Genomic DNA, 21,529 nt, shown 5'->3' with positions numbered 1-21,529 from the left:
ATAAGGGAAAAATGTTTATGAATTTAGGGTAGGCAAGAATTTCCTAGGATATAAAAAACATGATGTATAAAAGAAATAATGAGATTCCATCAAAATTTAGAACATCAAATGATGTCATTAAAATGAAAAGTAGTCCTTAAACAGACCATATTTATAATGCATATAACCTTTGACCAGAATATATAAAGAATTCTTACAGCTCATTAATAGACAACCCAATTAAAAAGTAGACACAAGAAGATGATAAATAGCCAGTACAGCACAAGGAAAGGTGTGCAACACTAGAATCAGAAAAATACTAATCAGTACGATAACAAGATTGAATTATACATTCATTAGGGAGATGAAGTTCATGATTTTTTCTTTTTGTTGGATTCTCCTCCTTTACATTTAATTTCTTGTCACGCCTGATGGATCATTCTGCTGTGCTTCCTGGGGTTGTGATCCTCATTGTCTGTTCCTAGGATATTATCTAAAATTTTTTGGAGTGCTGGTTTGGTATTCATGAAGTTCCTAAGGTGCTCTTTGTCATAAAAGTATCTTATTTCTCCATCAATTTTGAAAGATAGTTTTGCAGGGTACATCAATCTGGGTTGGAGGCCATTTTCCTTTAGGGCTTGAAATATGTCACTCCAAGCTCTTATTGCCTTGAGGGTTTGTGTTGAGAAGTCTGCTGTGATTCTGATGGGCTTTCCTTTGTATGTGATTTGTTTCTTTTTTCTTTTTTTTTTTTTTTTTTGGTACTGGGGATGAAACTCAGGACCTTGCACTTGTAAGGCAGGCGCCAGAACCACTGAGCTAAATCTCCGGCCCATGTGATTTGTTTCTTTTCTCTAACTGCTTGTAGAACTTTGTTCTTCTGTTGGGTTTCTGGAATCTTTACAATTACATGCCTACGTGTAGATTTTTTTTTTTGATCAAGGCTAGTTGGAGTCCTATATGCCTCACTTACCTGTATGTCAAGTTCTTTTCCCCTGCTTGGGAAGTTTTCTGCCATTACTTCTGTGAACAGTTTTTTTAATGTCATCTGCACTCTCTCCTGTTTCTTCATTGACTCCAGTCAGTCTTAGGTTATTCTTCCTTGCATCATCTAGCAGCTGCTGGATTGATTTCTCGTGGTCCCTTACATTTTGAAGCAATTTTTCTTTTCCTGGTCACTAATTGCAATCTTATCTTCTATATCTGAAATTCTGTCCTCACATTGGCTCATTCTGCTGTGTAGACTTTCAATGGAGTATTTAATCTCTTGGAAATCTGTTTGTATTTGTTTTATGGATTCCATTTGTTTCCTATGCTGGGATTCCATCATGTTCCTCAGATCCTCTATTTTTTTTGTCTGTGTCTTCTCTAGATTTATTTACTTACTTACTTACTTAGGTACCGGGGATCAAACTCGATCCTTGTGCTTGCACAGCAGGCAGCAAAAACACTGAGCTAAATCCCTGGCCCTAGATTTATTAATCATGTCTTGTACTATGGGCACAATCTCTGCTATTATCAGAGAAATTATTTCTGATTTCATTTTTTCCACATCCTCTTTTGTTGCCAGTTCAGGGTGTCCAGGTGGTTGAGTATCAGTATTCCATCTCATTTTCCTTTGGGGTTGCTGTAGGTGATCTGGAAGTCTGGTTTTTAAACTTGTTTAAGTATCTTCTCACTGGTGGTGGCGGGGGGGCCTTTGCTGTTGTCACCCGCCTGGCTCACCTCCTCTAGGCTGGGAGCAGTGGAACAGCCTGTCAGTTACTTATTTAGTTTTCCATCTTCCCTGTGCTTTACCAGAAGGGTTAGAAGTACTACTGTGCAAAGCTGCCCTCTGCCTATGCATCCTCCTACACTGGAGAGGTTGAATGCTGCCAGAACACTGTGTGCTGGAGAGATCTTACCAGCAGATTTAGTAATTGGTTGATTTCTTCATTCATTTTCCTTGGGGGGATCAGAAGTACTAGCAATTAGGGCTGGGGATTTAGCTTAGTGGTTCCAGCGCCTGCCTTGCAAGCCCAAGGTCCCAAGTTCGATCCCCGGTACCAAAAAAAAAGAAGTACTAGCAATTAGAGCAGGGTGGACTGGATGGATACTCTTAACAACTGCCCTGCTCTGGAACCCAGGTGACATAAAAGATTTTTCAGGGAATGCTGTTGAAGGTATGGCTACAATAGGCAGTTAAAACTGCTGCTGTCTCAGAGTGTTAATGCCTCCCAAGCTGTTTGATGGCCTTTGCAGCTTTCTTATGTCAAACTGTCATATGAAGAAAGGTTGAGTCACTGCAACTCTTTCTTTTAATACAAGGGAGAGAGAAGTAAGTATTACATAAAGATTTTTTTTTTTCTTTGCAGAATTCATCCTGTCTTGTTCTTGCTGCCCGTCATGCCAGTGCTTCTTCCACGGTAAGGTTTTTAAAAGAGACAGAATTACTAGGGCAATCTGACCCTGAGACAGAGTGTGTGGCAACCACCTAGCTTCTTACCATTATCCTGCGTGTCCTGAAAGTATTTGTTACTACCGTTATTATTACAACAATAATTATTCTATTGTTTTAAGGAGCAATTTACTCTCTGGGTGCTGTAATGCACCTATATAATCCCAACTACTCAGGAAGCTAAGGCAAGAGGATCATAAATTTGAGGCCAACTTGGGCAACATAGTAAGATCTTTGCCCTCAAAATAAAAAATTTTGTGCTTTTTTGTGTTTGTTTCTTTGGTTTTTTTGGAACCGGGGATCGAACTTAGGTCTTTCCGCTTGCAAGGCAGGCAGTGGAACCACTGAGCTAAATCCCCGGCCCTTTTTGTTTTGGGGGGTTTTTTTTGTTTGTTTTTTTTGTTTTTCTTTGGTACCAGGGATTGAACTCCGGACCTTGCGCTTGTGAGGCAGGTGGCAGCACCACCGAGATAAATCCTCAGCACCCCGAAATTTTTTTTTAATTAAAAATAAAAGGACTAGCTGGGCGTGGTTGCACATGCCTGTAATCCCAGGGCTCAGGAGGTTGAGGCAGGCAGACCACTGTGAGTTTGAGGCCAGCCTGGCTCACATAATGAGTTCAAGGTCAGCCTGAACTACAAAGTGGGACTCTGTCTTAAAAAACCAAATCAAGGGCCAGGGATTTAGCTCACTGGTTCTGCCGCCTGCCTCACAAGCACAAGGACCCAAGTTTGATCCCTGGCACCAAAAAATAAAAAAATAAAAGGGCTAGGGCTGGGAGTGTTGTCACATGCCTATAGTCCCAGCACCTGGGAGGCAAAAAGCACTGGGGATGTAGCTTATGCAGAAGTCCCTGAGTTTAATCTTCAATGCTGAAAAAAAGTTGGGAGAGGGTAGGAATGTAGCTCCCTGGTAGGGTACTTGCCTAGCATATGTGTAAGGCCCTGGCTTCAGTCTCCAGTGCCATCAAAAAAAAAGAAAGGTCATGAAAGGAATGAATTGATTCTGTGGTGTCGTGAAATGGGAAATACAAATACTTGTACCTCATGTAAGTTTTTAAATCATAAATTATACATGACAGAAATATTTTTCTTGGGCCGGGGATTTAGCTCAGTGGTTTCGTCGCTTGCCTTGCAAGCGCAAGGACCCGAGTTCGATCCCTGGTACCAAAAAAACAAAAACCAAAAACAAAACAAAAAAATATTTTTCTTTTTTCAGTGTTGGGAATTGAATCCACACCTTGCACATGCTAGGCAAGCACTTTACCACTAAGCTACACTCCTAGCCTGCTGCAGAATATAAAATGTACTACGTTAATCATTTTTAAATGTATAGTTCAGTGGCAGTAAGTACATTCACATATTTGTGCAACCATCAGCATCATCCATATCCAAAACTTTAATCTCTCCAAATTGAAACTACCCATTAGCCACTTAACAGTTTACCCTGAGCATTGCTTGGATAGGTGTCATTTCAACCAGTCGATTCTTGTATTGAATAAATATGATAAAATTATCGTTTTTATATTTCCTGTTATCTTATAAAATCAACAAAAATATGCAATTTTTGATCATTCTGTACTGGTAAGTGGTTAAACCACCTACCACCATCTTAGACTGACTGGTAAGTGGTTAAACTACAACTCCCCATACTCTCCATTTCTCATTCCTCCCTATTTTTTGGGGGGGGGGGGGTACCAGGGATTGAACTCCGGTCCTTGCGCTTGCTCAGCAGGCAACGAAACCACTGAGCTAAATCCCTGGCCCCCTCCCTATTTTTTTTTTTAAGACAAAGTCTCTGTAGATACCTCAGCCTGGCCTTCAGCCTCAGCTCCCCAAGTAACTGGGTTATAGGCATGGCTTTCCCTGTCTTAATTCTTTTACCATCATGGATACAGACAGAGTAGTTGACCAGACTTTCCTCACAGATAGAGAAAGAGTCTTCTCTTCATATACTCTGCAGGAAGTCTCAAACTTTTTGATCATTACTTAACCCTTCTACTTCTCTTTCTAGAATTTGAAAGACATATTGGCCAACCTGATACCTAAGGAACAGGGCAGAATTAAGGCCTTCAGACAGCAACATGGCAAGACTGTGGTGGGCCAAATCACTGTGGACATGGTAAGAGTTGTGTGGGGTCTTGGCTGGGAAAAGCAGGCCTTGACGTATACTTCAACAAAAGTACCATTCTTTTCACTAACTGTTTAAAAGTATTCTGTCCCGAGACCCAAAGCTCAGCTTCTTCTCAAAGTCTCATTTTTTCTACCTTTCCTATATAATAAGTTAATTCACCTTGTGCTGCCATGGCTCGAAGGAGACTAGGACTTACTACAGAGGTCCTAGTAACATCCCCTACACTAGCTGAAGGGTTTACTGCAGGAAAAGTGAAGACCTGGAGAATGGAGAAAAGACTAAAATTATGAAGGCTCTGCTGGTTCCACTGGGCTGCCAAAGGGAGGGCCCAGGAAGAGAGTACACCCTTTGTTTCAACATTAATAAGTTTTTTGAGGGACAAAGGTTTTTATGGAGACTTCATTGCATAGAATGACTGAGCTTAGATAACCATGGAGAAATGTGGATTGCACAAAAAGGGTATGATCTAATGATGATGGATGGAGTGAGGAAGTTCACCAAGGCTTGCCAAGATTCTTCTTGGACTCTCTGTGTAATATCCCTTCCTCCTGGGCATTCCTCCATTTGAAATAAGGGTCTTACGATTTACTATTAGAGAAGGTAGATCAGAGAATTTCTTTATAACCAGCACTAAGACAGAACACTGGGAGAAGATTAGTTTCTCTAAGCTATCTTGGGGAAGAGAAATTCAGTTTGTATGGCCTGCCATGAAGAGGGACTTAGAAGCTTGGAGCCATGGATTAGAAATCCGAATATATACATTGTTACAGCATATACATACCTATGATAAACTTTAATTTATAAATTAGACACAGTATGAGATTAACAACAATGAAATAGAATCTTAACATACTGTAGTAAGTTAATGTGAATGTGATCTCTCTCAAAATATATTGCACTCTACTCTTGTAATAATGTGAGATACAATGCTGACATGATGAAATGAAGCAAGGTGAATGACATAGGCATTAGGTTATTACTGATATTCTGACAATACTTATTTTGAGCACAACTGACCATGGACAATTGAAACTTGGAAAGTGAAAAAAAATAAAAAATAAAAAAATAAAAGTATGCTGTCCCATGCAAGGAAATATTGAGGCTTATGGTGTTCATTAGAGATTAGATTGTTCTTTTCTACAGATTTAATATTTGAATTAAACCTAATTCACCTATAGGAAGGATGAATGTAGTTTCTAGACCTGTTCCTGACCCCTCAGCTTTTGGAGCCAGGACTGTGTATTTGAGTTGATACTTTCTCAGCCATCCAGTTCAACCATAGCCCTAATAGGTCCTCTAGAACAGCTTTAGGATGATTTTCCCTCCAACATTAAGAGTTTGAGCAACACAGGTGATAATTCTATAGCACTTTTTAGCCATTGGTTTCTTCCCTATCTCTGTAATAAATCTCATCTGTTTACTTTTGTTGGGAGTCAGGAGGAGAGGTTAAGAGTGAGCAGAAAAATTATAGTAAGAAAATAAAACACAAGCAGAAACAGTAAAGAAAGATAGTAATTTCTCAACTTAAAGTTTTCATTTCTGGCATTAGTATCTGCAAAATTCAATCATTTAGTAAATTCTCCAGAAATTTTTCTCCCCTAAGTGAAGAGAATTGTTTTTTTCTCCCAGGTTCCATGAAACTAATAAGCCCTAGCCTGAATAATTCTGACTACTGGTTACACCCTCTTTTTTTTAGATGTATGGTGGCATGAGAGGCATGAAGGGACTGGTATATGAAACCTCAGTTCTTGATCCTGATGAGGTAAGACATCATCTTGTCAGTCACTAATATCATTGAGTGTACTGGTCATACAAACTGGTTTGCAAACCAAACATGCAAGACCATGGGTTAGACCAGTGGAGGGTACAAAGAACAGCACAAATTACCTACTTTCATACTTTGGAAGGTAGAACATAAGTTATATGGAATAACTGGGGGAAATTTTTTTACCTTTTTAATATATCAAAGTACAAAATAAGAGCACTAAACAAGCTAAAGCTGGGTGCAGTGGCACACTCCTGTAACCTAGCAACCTGGGAACTGGAGGCAGGAGGATCACTGTAAGTTTAAGGCCAGCCTGAACTACATAGGGAGATCCTGTCTCCAAAGGGTGTAACTCAGTAGTAGAACTGCCCTGGGTTCCATCACCAGTGACACATACAAAAATGCAGACATAAATATACGAGGCTGTAAGTTTTGAAAATCCTAAATGGTTAAAATGTTTGATATGAGGGCCAGGGTTTAGCTCAGTGGTTCCGTCGCCTGCCTCGCAAGCGCAAGGATCCAAGTTCAATCCCTGGTACCAAAAAAAATAAAAAATAAAAAAAATAAAACGTTTGATATGAGTAGGACTTACAGGCCAATAAACGAGTCTTAATTCTCACTCTTCTCCCTCAAGGGCATCCGCTTCCGAGGCCATAGTATCCCTGAATGCCAGAAACTGCTGCCCAAGGCTAAGGGTGGGGAAGAACCCCTGCCTGAAGGTTTATTCTGGCTGCTGGTAACTGGACAGATCCCAACAGAAGAACAGGTAAAGAAAGAAGAAGGATATTAGCCCTTCTCATCCCCCTTCTCCTTTTCCTTTCTCTAATCTTAGATGCTTAATCCTGATCTGGCTGTGAGTGGTAGCTTATAGAAATGTGCAAGTGGATTGTGTTGACTGTTCTTGTATTTTCTTTGTTCAAATGTCATTGTTCTTTTATTTTTCTTTCCTTTTCTTTGATAGTGTCCTGAGCAGTATCTGCTTTTCCACAGGTATCTTGGCTCTCAAAAGAGTGGGCAAAGAGAGCCGCTCTGCCTTCTCATGTGGTCACCATGCTGGACAACTTTCCTACCAATCTACACCCTATGTCTCAGCTAAGTGCAGCTGTTACAGCCCTCAACAGTGAAAGTAACTTTGCCCGGGCATATGCAGAGGGTATCAACCGAACCAAGTATTGGGAGGTAGGAAATTTGAATTGGCTGATTGATGTGTGATGGGGATTCAGAAGACTCAAGTATGAAAGGAGAATAGGGAATATAGAACCTTCAGGAAGATTACTTCTGAATTATGCCAGAAACATATTTAACAAATGTGCAGGGCATAATGGGGGGTAGCTGAGTGGTAGAAAGTATACTAATCAAACTTGAGGCCTCAGATTCAATCCACAGCACCAAAAACAGAAAAAGAAAACATTTTCACTACAGGATTACTTTTATGTCTGTTGTTGAGATTACAAAGGTAAAAAACCACGCTTTCGGGCCGGGGATTTAGCTCAGTGGTCTCGCCGCCTGCTGCGTAACCGCAAGGATCCGAGTTCAATCCCTGTTACAAAAAAAAAACACGCTTTCTATCACTGAGGTTCTTGATTTGATTATTGATAATACATGTAAGAAAATATAATTCTGTAATCTTGCTGCAATAGAGGTATGTACAAAGGATTGTTGGAATATTAGAAAGGATGTGACTTAACCGAACAAAGCAGTCTTAACCTAGCTTCAGAGGGTCACTTCCTTCCCCCTCTTCTTCAAATAAAGAGAACCTTGAGAAATCATAAAGTTGAGTAGATACAGCTAAGGCACCTCTAGAGCCTAAGGTACTGATGCCATGAGCCACCCAAGATATCTGTCAAGAGTGGAAAGGAAGTTAGTATCCTAGGAATAGGATCCCAAAACAAATGAGCTTTATTTTCTGAAAATGAAATGTGTACTTAATAGTTTGAACTCGGGCTGAGCAGTGGCACACAAATATGGTCCCAACTACTTGGGTGACTGAGGGGCGAAGAACCCAAGTTCAAGGACAACCTGTGTGATTTAATGAGACCCTGTCTCAATAAAATAGAAAGGACTGGGGATATAGCTCACTGATCGAGCACTAGCCTAGTATGCATAAGGTCCTAAATTTATTCCCAGTGCTAGGGGAAAAAAAGTTTGAACATGGGCCGGGGATTTAGCTCAGTGGTTTTGTCGCCTGCTGCACAAGCACAAGGGCCCAAGTTCGACCCCCCAGTACCAAAAAAAAAAAGTTTGAACTCGTGGTTCCATTCTCTTCCAATTCCCCACATACTCACAAACACTGGGTAAAGTACAAATTACATAGCTAGGTTTATCCCATTTTGTTTAGTTTCTTATTTGGAGACAGATAGTGTAGAGACAGCAAAATTTCTTTTTACAAAACAGTTATGCTGGGCCAGGAATTTAGCTCAGTGGTTCCACTGCCTGCCTTGCAAGTGCAAGATCCTGACTTCGATCCCCAGTACCAAAAAAAACCAAAAAAAGCCCCAGCTACACTAAATGACTTTTCCCCCAGGACTAGAGGTTGATCCCAGGGGCACTTTTTTTTGTTTGTTTGGTTTTTTGGTAACAGGATCGAACTTGGATCCTTGCATTTGCAAGGTAGGCAGCAGAACCACTGAGGTAAATCCTTGGCCCCCAGGGACACTATCATTGATGTTCATCCCCAGCCTTTGTTTGTTTGTTTGTTTTTGAGACAGGGTCTCACAATGTAGTTCAGCCTGGACTTCAAGTCACTGTGAAGCCCAGGCTGGCCTCAAACTTGAGGCAGTCCTCCTGCTTCAGCCTCCTGAAGTTCAGGATTACAGGCATATGCCACCATGCCCACCTGCTCCAGCCCTAGTTATTTATTCATTCCTTGGGTACTAGCATTGAACTCGGGGCCTCTGCGCTTAGCTACATCCCCAATTCTTTTGAGAGAAGGTCTCAGTTGCTAGGTTACCCAGGCTGGGCTCAGACCCAGAGTGCTGGAAGTACAAGCATGCGCCACCACACCTGGCTGTATATTTTGAGACAAGATCTTGCTAAATTGCCCTGGCTGACCTCAAACTTAAAATTCTTTTGCCTCAGGGGCCAAGGATGTAGCTCAGTGGTTGTGTGCCTGCCTGGCAAGCACAAGGTGTCCTGAGTTCAATCCCCAGTACTGGGAAAAAAAATTCTTCTGCCTCAGCCTCTCGAATAGCTGGCATTACTGTCGTGTACCAAAGCGCCTGGCACACTAGGTGGATTTTGACCTGAGATGTCAACCACCAGAAGGCCTTGAAGTGTTTATTATGATGCAAGACCCTGAATAGCATGATACACTGGTCTTATGAAACCTGGCAAATCCTGCTTTGTTTGGTCAATATTTATTTGCTAACTGTGCTAAATCTTGTTAGCTGGGCATGGTGATACATAGCTTTAGTTCCAGCTACTCAGGAGGCTGAGGCAGGAGGGTGGGTCACTTGAGCTTACCAGTTTGAGACCAAGACCCCATCTCAAAAACAAAATAGAGGGCGGGGGATTTAGCTCAGTGGTTTCGCCGCCTGCTGGGCAAGCGCAAGGACCCGAGTTCAATCCCCGGTACCAAACAAAAAAAAAAAGAAAAAAATTGTTAAAAAAAAATAGAGGGCTGGGCTGAGGATTTAAGTCAGTGGCACCACACCTGCCTCTCAGGTACAAGGTTCTGAGTTCCATCCCCCATACCAAAAAAAAGTTTTGTTGCTGTTGGGGGAGAAAAGGAGGGTTTGAAATTGATATTAATCTGGTTGGCATGGGGGAGATTGTTATAGAATGAAGTGGTAAAATGTTATAGAATGAAATGGTAAAAAAAAAAGAGCCATGAACAACTTAAAGTTTGTTTGCCTGTTTTTTGCGGGGTTTTTTGGTTTTTTGGTTTTTTTAGTACCAGAGATTGAACTCAGGACCTTGCGCTTGTAAGGCAGGCAGCAGCACCACTCAGCTAAATCCCGGCCTGTTTTTATTTTTGTTTTGCGGCACTGGGGATTGAATCCAGCATCTTTCCACTGAACTATATCTCTGAGTCTTTTTAAATTTTTAAAATTTTCATTCATTCATTTTTTTGTTACTGGGGCTGAAAGCCCGGGGCATTCTACCACTGAGCTCTAGTTACAGCCCTTTTATTTTTTTATTTTTTTGGTACCAGGGATTGAACTCAAGACCTTGTGAGGCAGGTGCAGTGCCACTGAGCTAAATCCCTGGCGCACCAGCTCTTTTTAAATAGTCTTGCTGAGTAGCTAAATTCCCCAGGCTTCAGGCTGGGCTTGAATTTGGATTCTCCTGCTTTAACCTCCCAGAGTGCTGGGATTATAGCCATGCACTACCAGTTAATTTAAAGTAATTATAAAGAAAGCAGCACATCTGCTGGTCATGGTGGTGCACACCTGTAATCCCAGCACTCTGGGGGCCTGAGGCAAGAGGATGCCCAAGTTTGAGCCCAGCCCAAGTGATTTAGCAAGATCCTATCTCAAAATTTTAAAAGGCCTGGAGAGATAGCTTAGTGCAAAGGCCCTGTATTCATTCTCCAGTACAGCAAAGATAGATAGATGGATAGATGGATGGAGACAGGAGACAGATATGGGGGCACGGGATGTGATCTACATAGCAACATGGGTAATAAATCATATAACATTTTCATTTTATTTTTAAAATATTGTACAAGTAATTATCTGTATAGGTCTCCATAACAGAAAACATTAAGCCGTTTTTCTACTCTGAAATTCCATCTTTTAGAAAGTGACTGCTGGGGGTTAGGGGGCTGGGGATTTAGCTCAGTGGTTTCGTGGCCTGCTGCGCAAGCACAAGGACCTGAGTTTGATCCCCAGTACCAAAAAAAAAAAAAAAAAGAAAATGACTGCTTAATGCTGTGGTGCTATAATAATTATAATGCTATAATCCCAGTGCTCTGGGAGCTGGAGCAGAAAAATCAAAAATTCAATCCAACCTAGCAACTTAGCTACTTAGACCCCATCTCAAAATACCTCACTGCAAAGACCCTGGGTTCAATCCCCAGTGCAGCTATAAAAAAAAAACTAAAAAATTGAATGCCGCTGTCTGATCTTTGTATATTACTGAATTTTTTTTGAAGACAAAACATAAAAATATTAAAACCTTGTGTCTTAGCACATTCATTTAGTGTAAAGTCATGATATTCGGAAAGATTTGACATCCAGCTGAATATTTTGAGTCTCAGTTCTCTCTACATAAATGGTGGCTATTATATATTGAGTGGGATGGTAAGAATTGAGAATAATGTTTTAGTGCCAGGCATGGGTGGTGCATGCCTATAATCCTAGTACTTGGGAGGCTGAAGCAGGAGGATTGCTGCAAGTTCAAGCCCAGCCTGAACTACACAGCAAGACCCTGTCTCAAAAAAAAGCAATAGAGAATAATGTTTTAGTGCATGTGATTTACTATTATAATTCAAGCATGATGGCATATACATAATCCCAGCACTGGGGAGGCTGAAGCAGGAGGATTGCCGTGATTTTTGAGGCCACCCTGGGCTACATAGTAAGTTGGAGGCTAGCCTAAATTACATAGCAAGACTCTGGGGGCGGGGGAAACCCAAACTACTATAAGTTATTAAGTGAAATGCCTGGGTCAGTTTATTTGGTAATGGTTATTTTTGTTATTCCATCCCTTGAAACATAACTGTCAACACAAATAGCCCAAACTATGGAGGACAAACCATATCCCTGCCAAATTCTGCTTTGCTGGTAATGCCTTTTTTTTTTCTCCATCTTCCTTTTCTGTCATCAGTTGATTTATGAAGACTGTATGGATCTGATTGCAAAGCTACCTTGTATTGCAGCAAAGATCTACCGGAATCTTTACCGCGAGGGCAGTAGTATTGGGGCCATTGACTCTAAACTGGACTGGTCCCACAATTTCACCAACATGTTAGGCTATACTGATGCTCAGTTCACGGAACTCATGCGCTTATACCTCACTATCCACAGGTGAGCCAGCCCCAGCAACCATAGCTATGGGTGCCTTGATTGTAGGAAAGTTTTTTTTTTTTAAGTTTTAATATTTCTACCTCCTGGGAACAGATGATATGCAGCAAAGAAATGAAAATATGTTTTAAGGGATGCTACAAGGCAAAAAAAGGATCCAGTGCCAGGCGTGGTGGCACACCTGTGTCCAGAAAGGCAGGGAGGGGGTCTAATAAGGTCAGGTGGCCTAGGAGGAAAATTACCATAACCATGCTGAGAACTAGAAGGTGCTTCTAGCTGGGAAAAGGAACTTGCAAGGTTTATTTATTTAGTATTTTGGTTTTTTGAGACAGGGTTTTGCTGTGTAGTTCAGGCAGGCCTTGAACTCACTGTGTAGCCCAGGCTGACCTCAAACTTGTGGCGATCCTCCTGCCTCAACTTCCCGGGTGCTGGGATTACAGGTGTGCGCCCCCGCCCAGGGCAGAAACTCAAACCTTAGATTGCCCTTCAGCTTTGCAGGTGCTCCCTCTTGTGGCCATTGTTTTTAAAGCTGGGGATAGGGATGTAGGGATGTAACTCTGGTGGAGCATTTGCTGAAGCATGTGCAAGGCCCAGGGCTCAGTTCCCAGCACTGAACCGGCGGGGGGGGGGGGGGGGGGCACTTGGGTGGGAGTTAGAGAGCAGGGCACACAAGCATCAACTGGTAATTTCTTCACCTCTGTTGACTGGTGAACAAAAGTGAGTAATGAAAGCTTACGTATAACTGACTGGCTATAGACTGGTATAAGCTCATAACTAGGCTAGGATGTGACAAAAGAATAGCAAGGTTGGGCCAGGGATTTAGCTCAATGGTTCTGCCGCTTGCCTCACAAGTGCAAGGACCTGAGTTCGATCCCCGGTACCAAAAAAAAAGAATAGCAAGGTCTATTTCTATATCTGCCCTTTCTTTCTCCCTTACGTCTCCACAGTGACCATGAAGGTGGCAATGTAAGTGCCCATACCAGCCACTTGGTGGGCAGTGCCCTTTCAGACCCTTACCTGTCATTTGCAGCAGCCATGAATGGGCTGGCAGGGCCTTTACATGGACTAGCGAATCAGGTAAGGCTGTTCTTATTCTTTTCCTGCCCCCATGTTTTTCTTACCCCATGCTTTGTTCCTGTGTTTGGTGTTGTCTTCTGGCATATGTATTGATATTCCTTTTTTCCCAAACATTACCCTAGGAAGTACTTGTCTGGCTAACACAACTACAAAAGGAAGTTGGCAAAGATGTGTCAGATGAGAAATTACGAGACTACATCTGGAACACACTCAACTCAGGACGGGTAAGCAGAAATGCTTAGCTACTAGGAAAGAAGTCAACATCCAAGTCCTGCAGATTGAAAGAGTTAAAAAGAAAAAAATGAGAATTGTGGAAGACAAAACACACACACACACACACACACACACACACACAAGAAAAGAAAAAAAAAAACTAGAGAGGTTAATAAAGTAGACAAGGAAATTTTTTTTTCACATTTGTCTACCCTAAAGAATTTAGAAAAAAATTCCATCTGAGAATACCAGCTGTCTTTTCTTCTCGCCCCTTTATAGGTTGTCCCAGGCTATGGCCATGCAGTACTAAGGAAGACTGATCCACGATATTCCTGTCAGCGAGAGTTTGCTCTGAAACACCTGCCCAATGACCCCATGTTTAAGCTGGTCGCTCAGCTGTATAAGATTGTGCCCAATATTCTCCTAGAACAGGGCAAGGCCAAGAATCCTTGGCCCAATGTAGATGCTCACAGTGGGGTGCTGCTGCAGGTGAGTCCTCCCTTCCTTGCTTCCCCTTGTTTTTGTGCCACATCCTCCTGTTCTTGGCCATGCACAAAAGCCAACTCCCTAGTCAGTTTTGTTTTGTTCATACTGGGGAATGAAGCCAGGGCCTTCACACTGAGTGGCATCCCAGCCCTTTTGTATTTTTTACTAAAACATATCACTAAGTTGCCCAGGTTTAGCAGGCTCAAACTTGTGATCCTCCTGCCTCAGCCTCATAGACTGCTAGGTTTACAGGCTTGCACAGCTGTGCTGGGCCTAGAGCAGGGACTCTTGTACCACCTCCTCCACCTAGCCTTTTGATAAAGTTGCCCAAAATAGAAGTTGGGGGCTGGGATTGCTCTCTTTTCAGAATCCCAATTATACTTTTCCCGGTATCATTTCTATTTAGGCCTGACTGGACTTCCCTGGAGAAAAAGGGGGAAATGGAACCTTAAAGGTTCCTTTTGCCTTGGACTTGTGTATGCCATTCCCTGTGTGCCTTTAACAAGACCTTTTTTTTCTCTTCTGCCTTGCAGTACTACGGCATGACGGAGATGAATTATTACACAGTCCTGTTTGGAGTGTCACGGGCACTGGGTGTGCTAGCGCAGCTCATCTGGAGCCGAGCCTTAGGCTTCCCTCTAGAAAGGCCTAAATCCATGAGCACAGATGGTCTGATGAAGTTTGTGGACTCTAAGTCAGGGTAAAACTTGGAGACTGGGGGGAAACTGACTACCAGAAGATAAGGAAGCTTAATAACAACAAAAAATAGTATACTTTTGAATCAGGGGGCCTTTAAAGACTTAAGATTAAATTGTATCTGAGGCACTGAAAATAAGTTTGAAGTTAAAATATAAATTAAGAGTTTAAAGATAAAAAGTGGTCCCTTCTTCCTAACTAGCTCCCTTCCCCTGCCTGGGATGAGTTGGATGACCAGGACTAATGCATGTGATGTGGGTTAGGTTTGGCCCCCACCATTTCTAGAGTAAGAATCTGGCTCCTCTTTCTCTGGGTTAAGCAGGTTACAATCTGCAGTCACTCTGGAGCTTTTGCTTCTACTCTGCCCAGCCCTCTAGGCCAGGAAACCAGGACCTTACCCCTGCTGTTTCCATGGAGATATTTGGGATTATCAGCTCTACCTAGCCCTCTCCCATGCACATGGACACCTCCTAGTAAGACCTGTTGGGTAGCTGGACATCGGCAGTTTTTCTTTTTATGCTACCAAGTGACCATGAAGGCATGGCATTTGTTGTGTTTGCACCCAGTGTTTCATTTGATTTTCTTTTTAAAGTTATCCCATTAAAATTAAGGTCTGGAAGTATTCTGTTTTCCACTACTTTAATACCTCTTTCCAGACTTGTTATACCTGTTCTGCCTCAAGCTGAGGATACCCTGGACCTTCCCCTCTTTGTCCCAACTAAAGGCCTCTTTCAGTAGGTCTGTCTGATCTGTGGTCTTTCCCAGTCACTGGGATTTAAGAGCACTTAATGTGAACTAAGCTTTTTACTTCTGCAGAACTCAAGCCACTACCATCTGACCTTTTTCCTGTTAATATGCTATGGGGGGGCTGGGGATTTAGCTCAGTGGTTCTGGCGCCTGCCTTGCAATCAGAAGGACCTGAGTTCGATCCTCGGTACCAAAAAAAAAATATGCTATGGGGCATAGAATAGGGGCTCAGGAATGTCCAGCCCCTTCACGGTCTGGTTCCAGAGGTACAAGCATTTCCTGTAAAGCAGAGATGATTCAAGATTAAATATGGTCTCGTTTGAATATCAGGTCTATGGGCTGGGGACATTCATTGTAGTAAGCCTCTTTTCTCATCCCCTGCCATTGAAAGTGCTCCCTTATTTATCAGTGTCTTTTTCCTGCCCCTTCCCCAAGAGCTCACAGTACAGTGTGTGTTTTAGAAGTCCCATTTGCACAGGTTTTCAGTGACTCAGAATGCTCTACTGCCTTTTCTTTGAGAAAGGATTGAGATACACTCCTGCTGTGTCCCTTTCTTCCTTTGATGCACCTGCCTGCGTTTGTGTGGATCCCCAAACCACGCTGTTGAGATGGACACACTGTAAACCCCTGGGTAACTGTCAAGTCATTATGCAGACTTCAGGTTGTTCTGTATAAAATAAAAAAAAATGTTTTTTATTAACAATGCTTGAGCCTGCTATTAAATAAGGCCTGGAATAATCTTTTATTATGAGATAAGGAATATACATAGTGAGGTCCTGAACCTACTTAACAGGTGTGTTATCCTGTGTATCCCTTTATCTTAAGGCAGATTTGGCCTTCAGGGGAAAGGTTCCCTTTGAGGTTCCCAAAGGAGATTTCTGCCTTTCCTTGAGGTTAGGAAGTCCTTTACCTTTAGCCCTCATCCTTCCTAATTTTGTTATAATGTCGAACATTCACAGAGCATATCTGAGACCTCACAATTGCTTCATGACTAATCCAAGAACTGGTCAAGCCTACTAGGTGAAAGGAGCAAAGCCTATTGAGGACAAAAGGACCAGAAGTGCTAGCTCAGGACCTGAACACTAGAGGGCTCTGGGATGTCCAGCACTGTCTACTTTGCAGCTTTCCTTAGTAAGCAGCCCTCAAAGATGACAAAGGGTGGTCCTGACCGTGCCAGATATATGGGAGGTCTGAGACCAGATGATTCTGTCCTGAGACTTCTGCAAGTGACCTTCTGGAAAAGTCTATAAATAGGCAAGGAGGTGGGCACTAGGTCCTGGCGTGTAGAATGCTACTATAGTTAGCAGGGACACTGTGTCCAAGAGACTTTCTTAAACCTTTACACCTCCAGGGAAAAAGCCATGATTTTCTTCTATTCTGCTATACCTATATCATTCTCCCAAAAAACAATACAAAATAGGCAAATTCACACTGTCACAATTTATTTAAATTTTATAAAAATTTAGGCCAAGTGGAAGAGTTAAGGTGCAATCCAAAAATACAAAGACAACTCTAGTGTTTTTATTTTTTTGGTACCAAGGATCAAACTCCGGTTCTTGGCGCTTGCAGGGCAGGTGGCGGGACCACTGAGCTAAATCCCCAGCCCTGTTTGGTGTTTTTCTTTGGCCCTGTGGCACTGATACGGTAAGACAGTTACTCACTCTACTCAGCAGCAGCACAGAAATACTGTTTCCTCTTTTTTTTTTTTTTTTTTAGGACAGAATCTCACTATGTAGTCCAGGCCAGCCTTGAACTCACTATATAGCTCAGCCTGATCTCACACTAGTGATGTTCCTGCCTCAGCTTCCCGAGTGCTGGGATTAGAGGCATATACCTGCACACTCGGCTTAGAAATATTGGAAATGCTTGGAAATGTTCTTGAACTGAGGCAAGGTGGATTTCAAGCTGAAGACGGGTTGTGTTTTTTCCTGAGGAGTCTCAGGCAGGGCAAAAGTTACTTACTACCCAGTATCTCTGCCAGAGAAAAAACCCAAATTTATTCAAGGGTTCAAGAAGTTATTCTTTTCCTGGTCAGCTACTGAGGTGTCCTGACAGGACCCAGAGACAACCACACAGTGTGAACAGGCTGCAAACATACCGGACTTTTAGGATAAACCTCTTTCCTAGGCATGTGTAGTTTCCATAACCTCTGTCTTTCCCCAGGATTTCCAACCAGTGCAGGGCCTAATTTCTGGGGAATTAGGAAGAACAGACTCCTCAGATTGGAGTAGGAGCCAAACCAAATAAATAAGAGAATTGGGTTGGAAGAGGAGTAAGCGGAGGCTAGGGAACAATCCCTTGCCTCAAGTCTGGTGCACCTCATGGAACATCAGTTCACGAGGGATGGCTGTTTCTCGACCAAACTTGGTGGCTGCCCGGCGCTCAAAAGCAGCAACATTCTGTTTGACAACCTCATCAAAAAACATGGTGGCCAGCTGGGAGTGCAGGAAAGAGCGAAATTCAAAGGAAATCTGGGAAAGCGTAAGAAATAGTCAGTAACACTTCAAGGCTATGTCAGATAGTCCCTGGCCATATGCAGAGTCTGTTCTCATGCCTTTTCTCCCCAGCCTACTCCAGTTTCTCATCCCCTGAAGAGGCCTAACTTAGTACTGAACATAATACAAACTCAAACCTGTATAAACCAAGCATTGGGAAATACTTAGAACTTTTTTTTTTTGAGACAGGGTCTCGCTATGTATGGCTTTCAACTCTACCCCAGGTTGGCCTCAAACTCACTATAATCCTCCTGCCTCAGCCTCCCAAGTGCTGAAATTGCAGATGTGTGCCACCACACCTGGTTAAATGCTAACTATACCTAAAGAATAGCCCTGTTAACAGTGCCTCTGCTCTGCTTTTACCCCCAGTCCTAGACTTGTGTTATGAAGCCTCCTGACTCACCGAAAAGTCCACAGTGCAGGTTCGGGGATAGGCAGGAATACCAGGGCTGAATCGCCAAATAGTCTCTAAGTGGTTGAAGAGCTTTCCATCAGTGCAAACAGCCTAGAATAAATAGTACAATCCACTAGTTAAATCATATTACTAAGTATATGAGGTGATAAGAAGGAAATAGGGGTTACAGTAAAGCACTTGCCAGCATGCATGAAGCCCTAGGTTCAGTCCCTAGCACCACCAAAACAAAAGCCAGTTTTCTTCCCTTGGGAAGAAATATTTGTCACATAGAGATTCAAGAAAAGCCAAAATAGCCCTTGAATGTGAAAGTACTAAGGAATACAACTTTTAAATTATTCCCTCCTAGATAGGCCTCACCTTGACCATGTGAGGTTTGACCATGGAAACTGCAGAGGTGTAGCGCTCCAAGACAGGTGGAAAGCCAACCTCCAACTGAGCCTTCAGGTGACCCTTTCGGCTGGACACCACCAGAGACTTCTTACACCAGGGCACAAACTCACGATACTCCTGGACGTTGGCTACCACCTCATACATCTCCTGCATTGAGTACCTAGGGGAAGAAGAATCACAGGCCAAGGGACTGCCAGCTGAGTCAGTTTCCTCACCATTGGCTCTCAACTCACACCTTTGCCCACTAACCATATACCTTAGGAACTAGACACCTGGATAGGTAAGTCTGGATAAATGATTTCCTGAAAGCAAACCTGCAAGTCCCCATGATATTAATGTTGACTTACGATTTACAGTTTGCTTTTGCATTCATTATTTTGATCCCAAGAGGAATGAGAGTAGTTTTTTTTGTTTTGGTACCAGGGATTGAACTCAGCACCTTGCACTTGCAAGGCAGGCAGCGGAACCACTGAGCCAGATCCCCGGCCCTAGAGTACTTAGTTTTAACCAATCACATAAACATCAGGTCCTGGCTCTACAAATTCTAGAATGTGACCCTAGGTAAATTACCTGTGCCTCCATTTTCTCATCTATATATTAGAGGTAATAAGAGTGTCTGATAGGGGCCGGAGATTTAGCTCAGTGGTTTCGTGGCCTCCTGCGCAAGGGCGAGGACCTGAGTTCGATCCCCGGTACCAAAAATAAATAAATAATAATTTAAAAAAGAGTGTCTGATTTATAGGTTTGTTGAGAATTGAATGAGAAAATTTATGTAAAATACCTAAGCAGCCTAGCTGCTAGCACATAGCAGGTGCTCAATAAATTAAAACTATTCTATTGTGCTTTAAAAAGTCAAGTCAAAACCAGGCAAGGTGGGGTGAGCCTAAAGTCCCAGCTTTGAGAGACTGAAGCAGGAGGATGGCAAGTTTGAGCCCAGGCTGGAGAACAGACCCTATCTCAAAGTGGGGGGCAGGGGAATAGCTCGGTGCAAAGTCCTGGGTTCCATCCACAGTATCAAACAAACATGTATGGTGGCACATCCCTGTAATCTTAGCACTCTGGGAGGGCTGAGTCAGGACAGCAAGCTAGAGCTCAGGCTGGGCTACTTGGCAAATGAGACCCTATCTCAAAATACTAAAAAGTAAAAAGAGCTGGGATATAGCTCAGTGTGAAGGTCCTGTGCTTCAGTTCCAAGGACTGAAGTGGGGAGAGGCAATTAGAGAAGCAATGCTCTATTGTCTTGGTATTTGCCTACTGTTCCACTTAATGCACAAGCATGGTAACATAACTGAAGGATGGAAATTCAGGCAAGAAGGCTGCCAGGGGGAGATAAAAAGGATCAGTAATATAGCTCAGAAGGGATGGCCAGGGATGAATGCTGCCCACCACTGGTACCCTCGCATTCTACCCTGGGTATGGTTACTTTGGAGGGCAGAACAAGATGCTTACCCCATGATCCTGCGCTCCGAGTAGGCTTTTCGCTTGTTGGTGAAGGGGGCAGCAAAGCCCATGAAGGAACGACTCCGGGGTAAACCGGCCTCAGCTGCCAAGGCCTGCGCAGCGCGAGGCAAGAAGAGGCTGCAGGAGATCAGAAGCCTAAGACCAAAAGGAAAGAAGCAACGTCAGGATTCGTTTTGTGTTTAGCCATTTCCAGGTGAAGAGGAAGAGGGGCGCATCCGGGAGTGAGGTCATCCGGACAAGCTTTTCTCCCAGCACCTGCTGCAGCTCTCCGGGATCCCCAGCCAGCCAGTCACGAGTCCGAAAGGTCGAGGGCGGCTAAGGACACTGCTGGAGGTGGGGATGGGAAAAAGGGGCGCTAGCGGGGCGCCTGTTGCCTTTGGGGCTACATTTCTGGTGAGAAAGCAAAGACTCAGGAAGCATCACTGCCCCCGGGGCCTTGTCAGACCCCCTATTGCCAGGGCGCCCTCGAGGGCCAAGAAGTGGTGAGCACCCACCCCGAGGGTGTAACTTGCAAAAGCATCCTCCAAAGCTCCGGTCTAGCTCCCAGGGCACCACCGCTGCCGGCCCTGGCCGCGCCTGCATCCCAAGGCCGCCGCCCTTCTCGGCCAGATTTCGGGGTGCCCGGCGACCCCCTGGCTCGCGCTTGGACGTCCGTAGCGCCTTCTTACCTTATTGGTCCCAGCGATCCCGGAGGGCCTAGGGGCGGGGCCGGGCGGAGCGAGAGGCAGCCAGGGTGCTGGGCAGCCGCGTGCATCCCGGCCGGCAGCCGCCGAGCGCCCGCAGAGGCCATGCGCGCTCCCCCGCCCGGCGCTCGCGGCTGGGTTGCGGGCTGCGCCCAGCTCGCTCGGGAGCAGGAGCGCGGAAGGGTAGCTGGGCGGCTCAGCGCCCCCGAGCGCGGGGTCGGGGGGGGGGGGGGGGCGGGAGCGGCGCGGGGCTGCGGCTCCACTCGCCCCACTCCCGCCTGACTGGCCGGGGAGCTACAACTGAAGCAGCGACTGCAGCTCGGGTCCCCTCGGGTCACGCGGCCGCCGGGGCTCGGGACCAAGAGGGAAGAAGGAGGGGGCGACTCTGCCTGTCGGGAGATGTAGTTTCCACCTCTGGCGAGAAAGGGCGTTGGGCGTGCGTCTGAGAAGCTGCTTAGATGGCTTGGGGGCAGCGAGGTCGCCGGACCGAAACTGCTTGGCAAGTCGTGTCACAGGACCTGATACGTAGGCACAGAGGTCACTTCGTGGGCGGGTCGGCGGCAGGCCTCTGTGTGTCCTCTAGACG

General features: G+C 44.1%; 2 protein-coding genes across 4 annotated transcripts in view; one reads left to right on the top strand and one right to left on the bottom strand.

Moving 5' to 3' along the window:
* The window catches only part of Cs (citrate synthase), a 36,427-nt gene extending 20,225 nt beyond the window's left edge, over positions 1-16,202 (top strand). Inside the window, exons 2-11 of the mRNA XM_004861307.3 lie at positions 2,334-2,384; positions 4,430-4,537; positions 6,246-6,311; positions 6,949-7,080; positions 7,305-7,493; positions 12,084-12,283; positions 13,228-13,357; positions 13,480-13,581; positions 13,850-14,059; positions 14,590-16,202. Coding sequence (XP_004861364.1) covers positions 2,334-2,384; positions 4,430-4,537; positions 6,246-6,311; positions 6,949-7,080; positions 7,305-7,493; positions 12,084-12,283; positions 13,228-13,357; positions 13,480-13,581; positions 13,850-14,059; positions 14,590-14,760 — 1,359 coding nt within the window. The 3' untranslated portion in view covers positions 14,761-16,202. The remainder of the gene's footprint in view (positions 1-2,333; positions 2,385-4,429; positions 4,538-6,245; positions 6,312-6,948; positions 7,081-7,304; positions 7,494-12,083; positions 12,284-13,227; positions 13,358-13,479; positions 13,582-13,849; positions 14,060-14,589) is intronic.
* Coq10a (coenzyme Q10A) lies at positions 707-21,222 on the bottom strand. 3 transcript variants are annotated; one of them, XM_021241508.2, is made up of 5 exons: positions 20,929-21,218; positions 20,249-20,395; positions 18,767-18,959; positions 18,398-18,499; positions 707-7,854 (listed from the first exon to the last, which is right to left on the bottom strand). In XM_021241508.2, the coding sequence occupies exons 1-5, from the start codon at positions 21,048-21,050 to the stop codon at positions 7,690-7,692; spliced, it is 729 nt and encodes a 242-aa protein (XP_021097167.1). In that variant the 5' UTR covers positions 21,051-21,218; the 3' UTR covers positions 707-7,689. The 3 variants fall into 3 exon arrangements, with proteins under 3 accessions (XP_021097167.1, XP_004861365.1, XP_012933759.1); XM_004861308.4 differs by lacking the exon at positions 707-7,854 and adding an exon at positions 16,925-17,970 and having other exon boundaries at positions 20,929-21,222; XM_013078305.3 differs by lacking the exons at positions 707-7,854; positions 20,929-21,218 and adding exons at positions 16,925-17,970; positions 20,755-20,894.
* Positions 21,223-21,529: the final 307 nt, after the last annotated feature.

Source organism: Heterocephalus glaber, unplaced genomic scaffold (assembly GCF_053883595.1).
Source record: "Heterocephalus glaber isolate CG9 unplaced genomic scaffold, H.glaber_assembly_v1.0 deba00001569, whole genome shotgun sequence".
In the NCBI taxonomy this organism is placed as follows: Eukaryota; Metazoa; Chordata; class Mammalia; order Rodentia; family Bathyergidae; genus Heterocephalus; species Heterocephalus glaber.
Note: the sequence above shows the minus strand (reverse complement) of the source record. Positions and strands in the feature narration are given on the sequence as shown.

Coding starts and splice junctions, on each gene's coding strand:
- Coq10a (XM_004861308.4), bottom strand. CDS start 21,050: ATGGCCTCTGCGGGCGCTCGGCGGCTGCCGGCCGGGATGCACGCGGCT. Junction 20,396..20,928: donor GGATCGCTGGGACCAATAAG/GTAAGAAGGCGC, acceptor TTTTGGTCTTAG/GCTTCTGATCTCCTGCAGCC. Junction 18,960..20,248: donor TCGGAGCGCAGGATCATGGG/GTAAGCATCTTG, acceptor TTCTTCCCCTAG/GTACTCAATGCAGGAGATGT.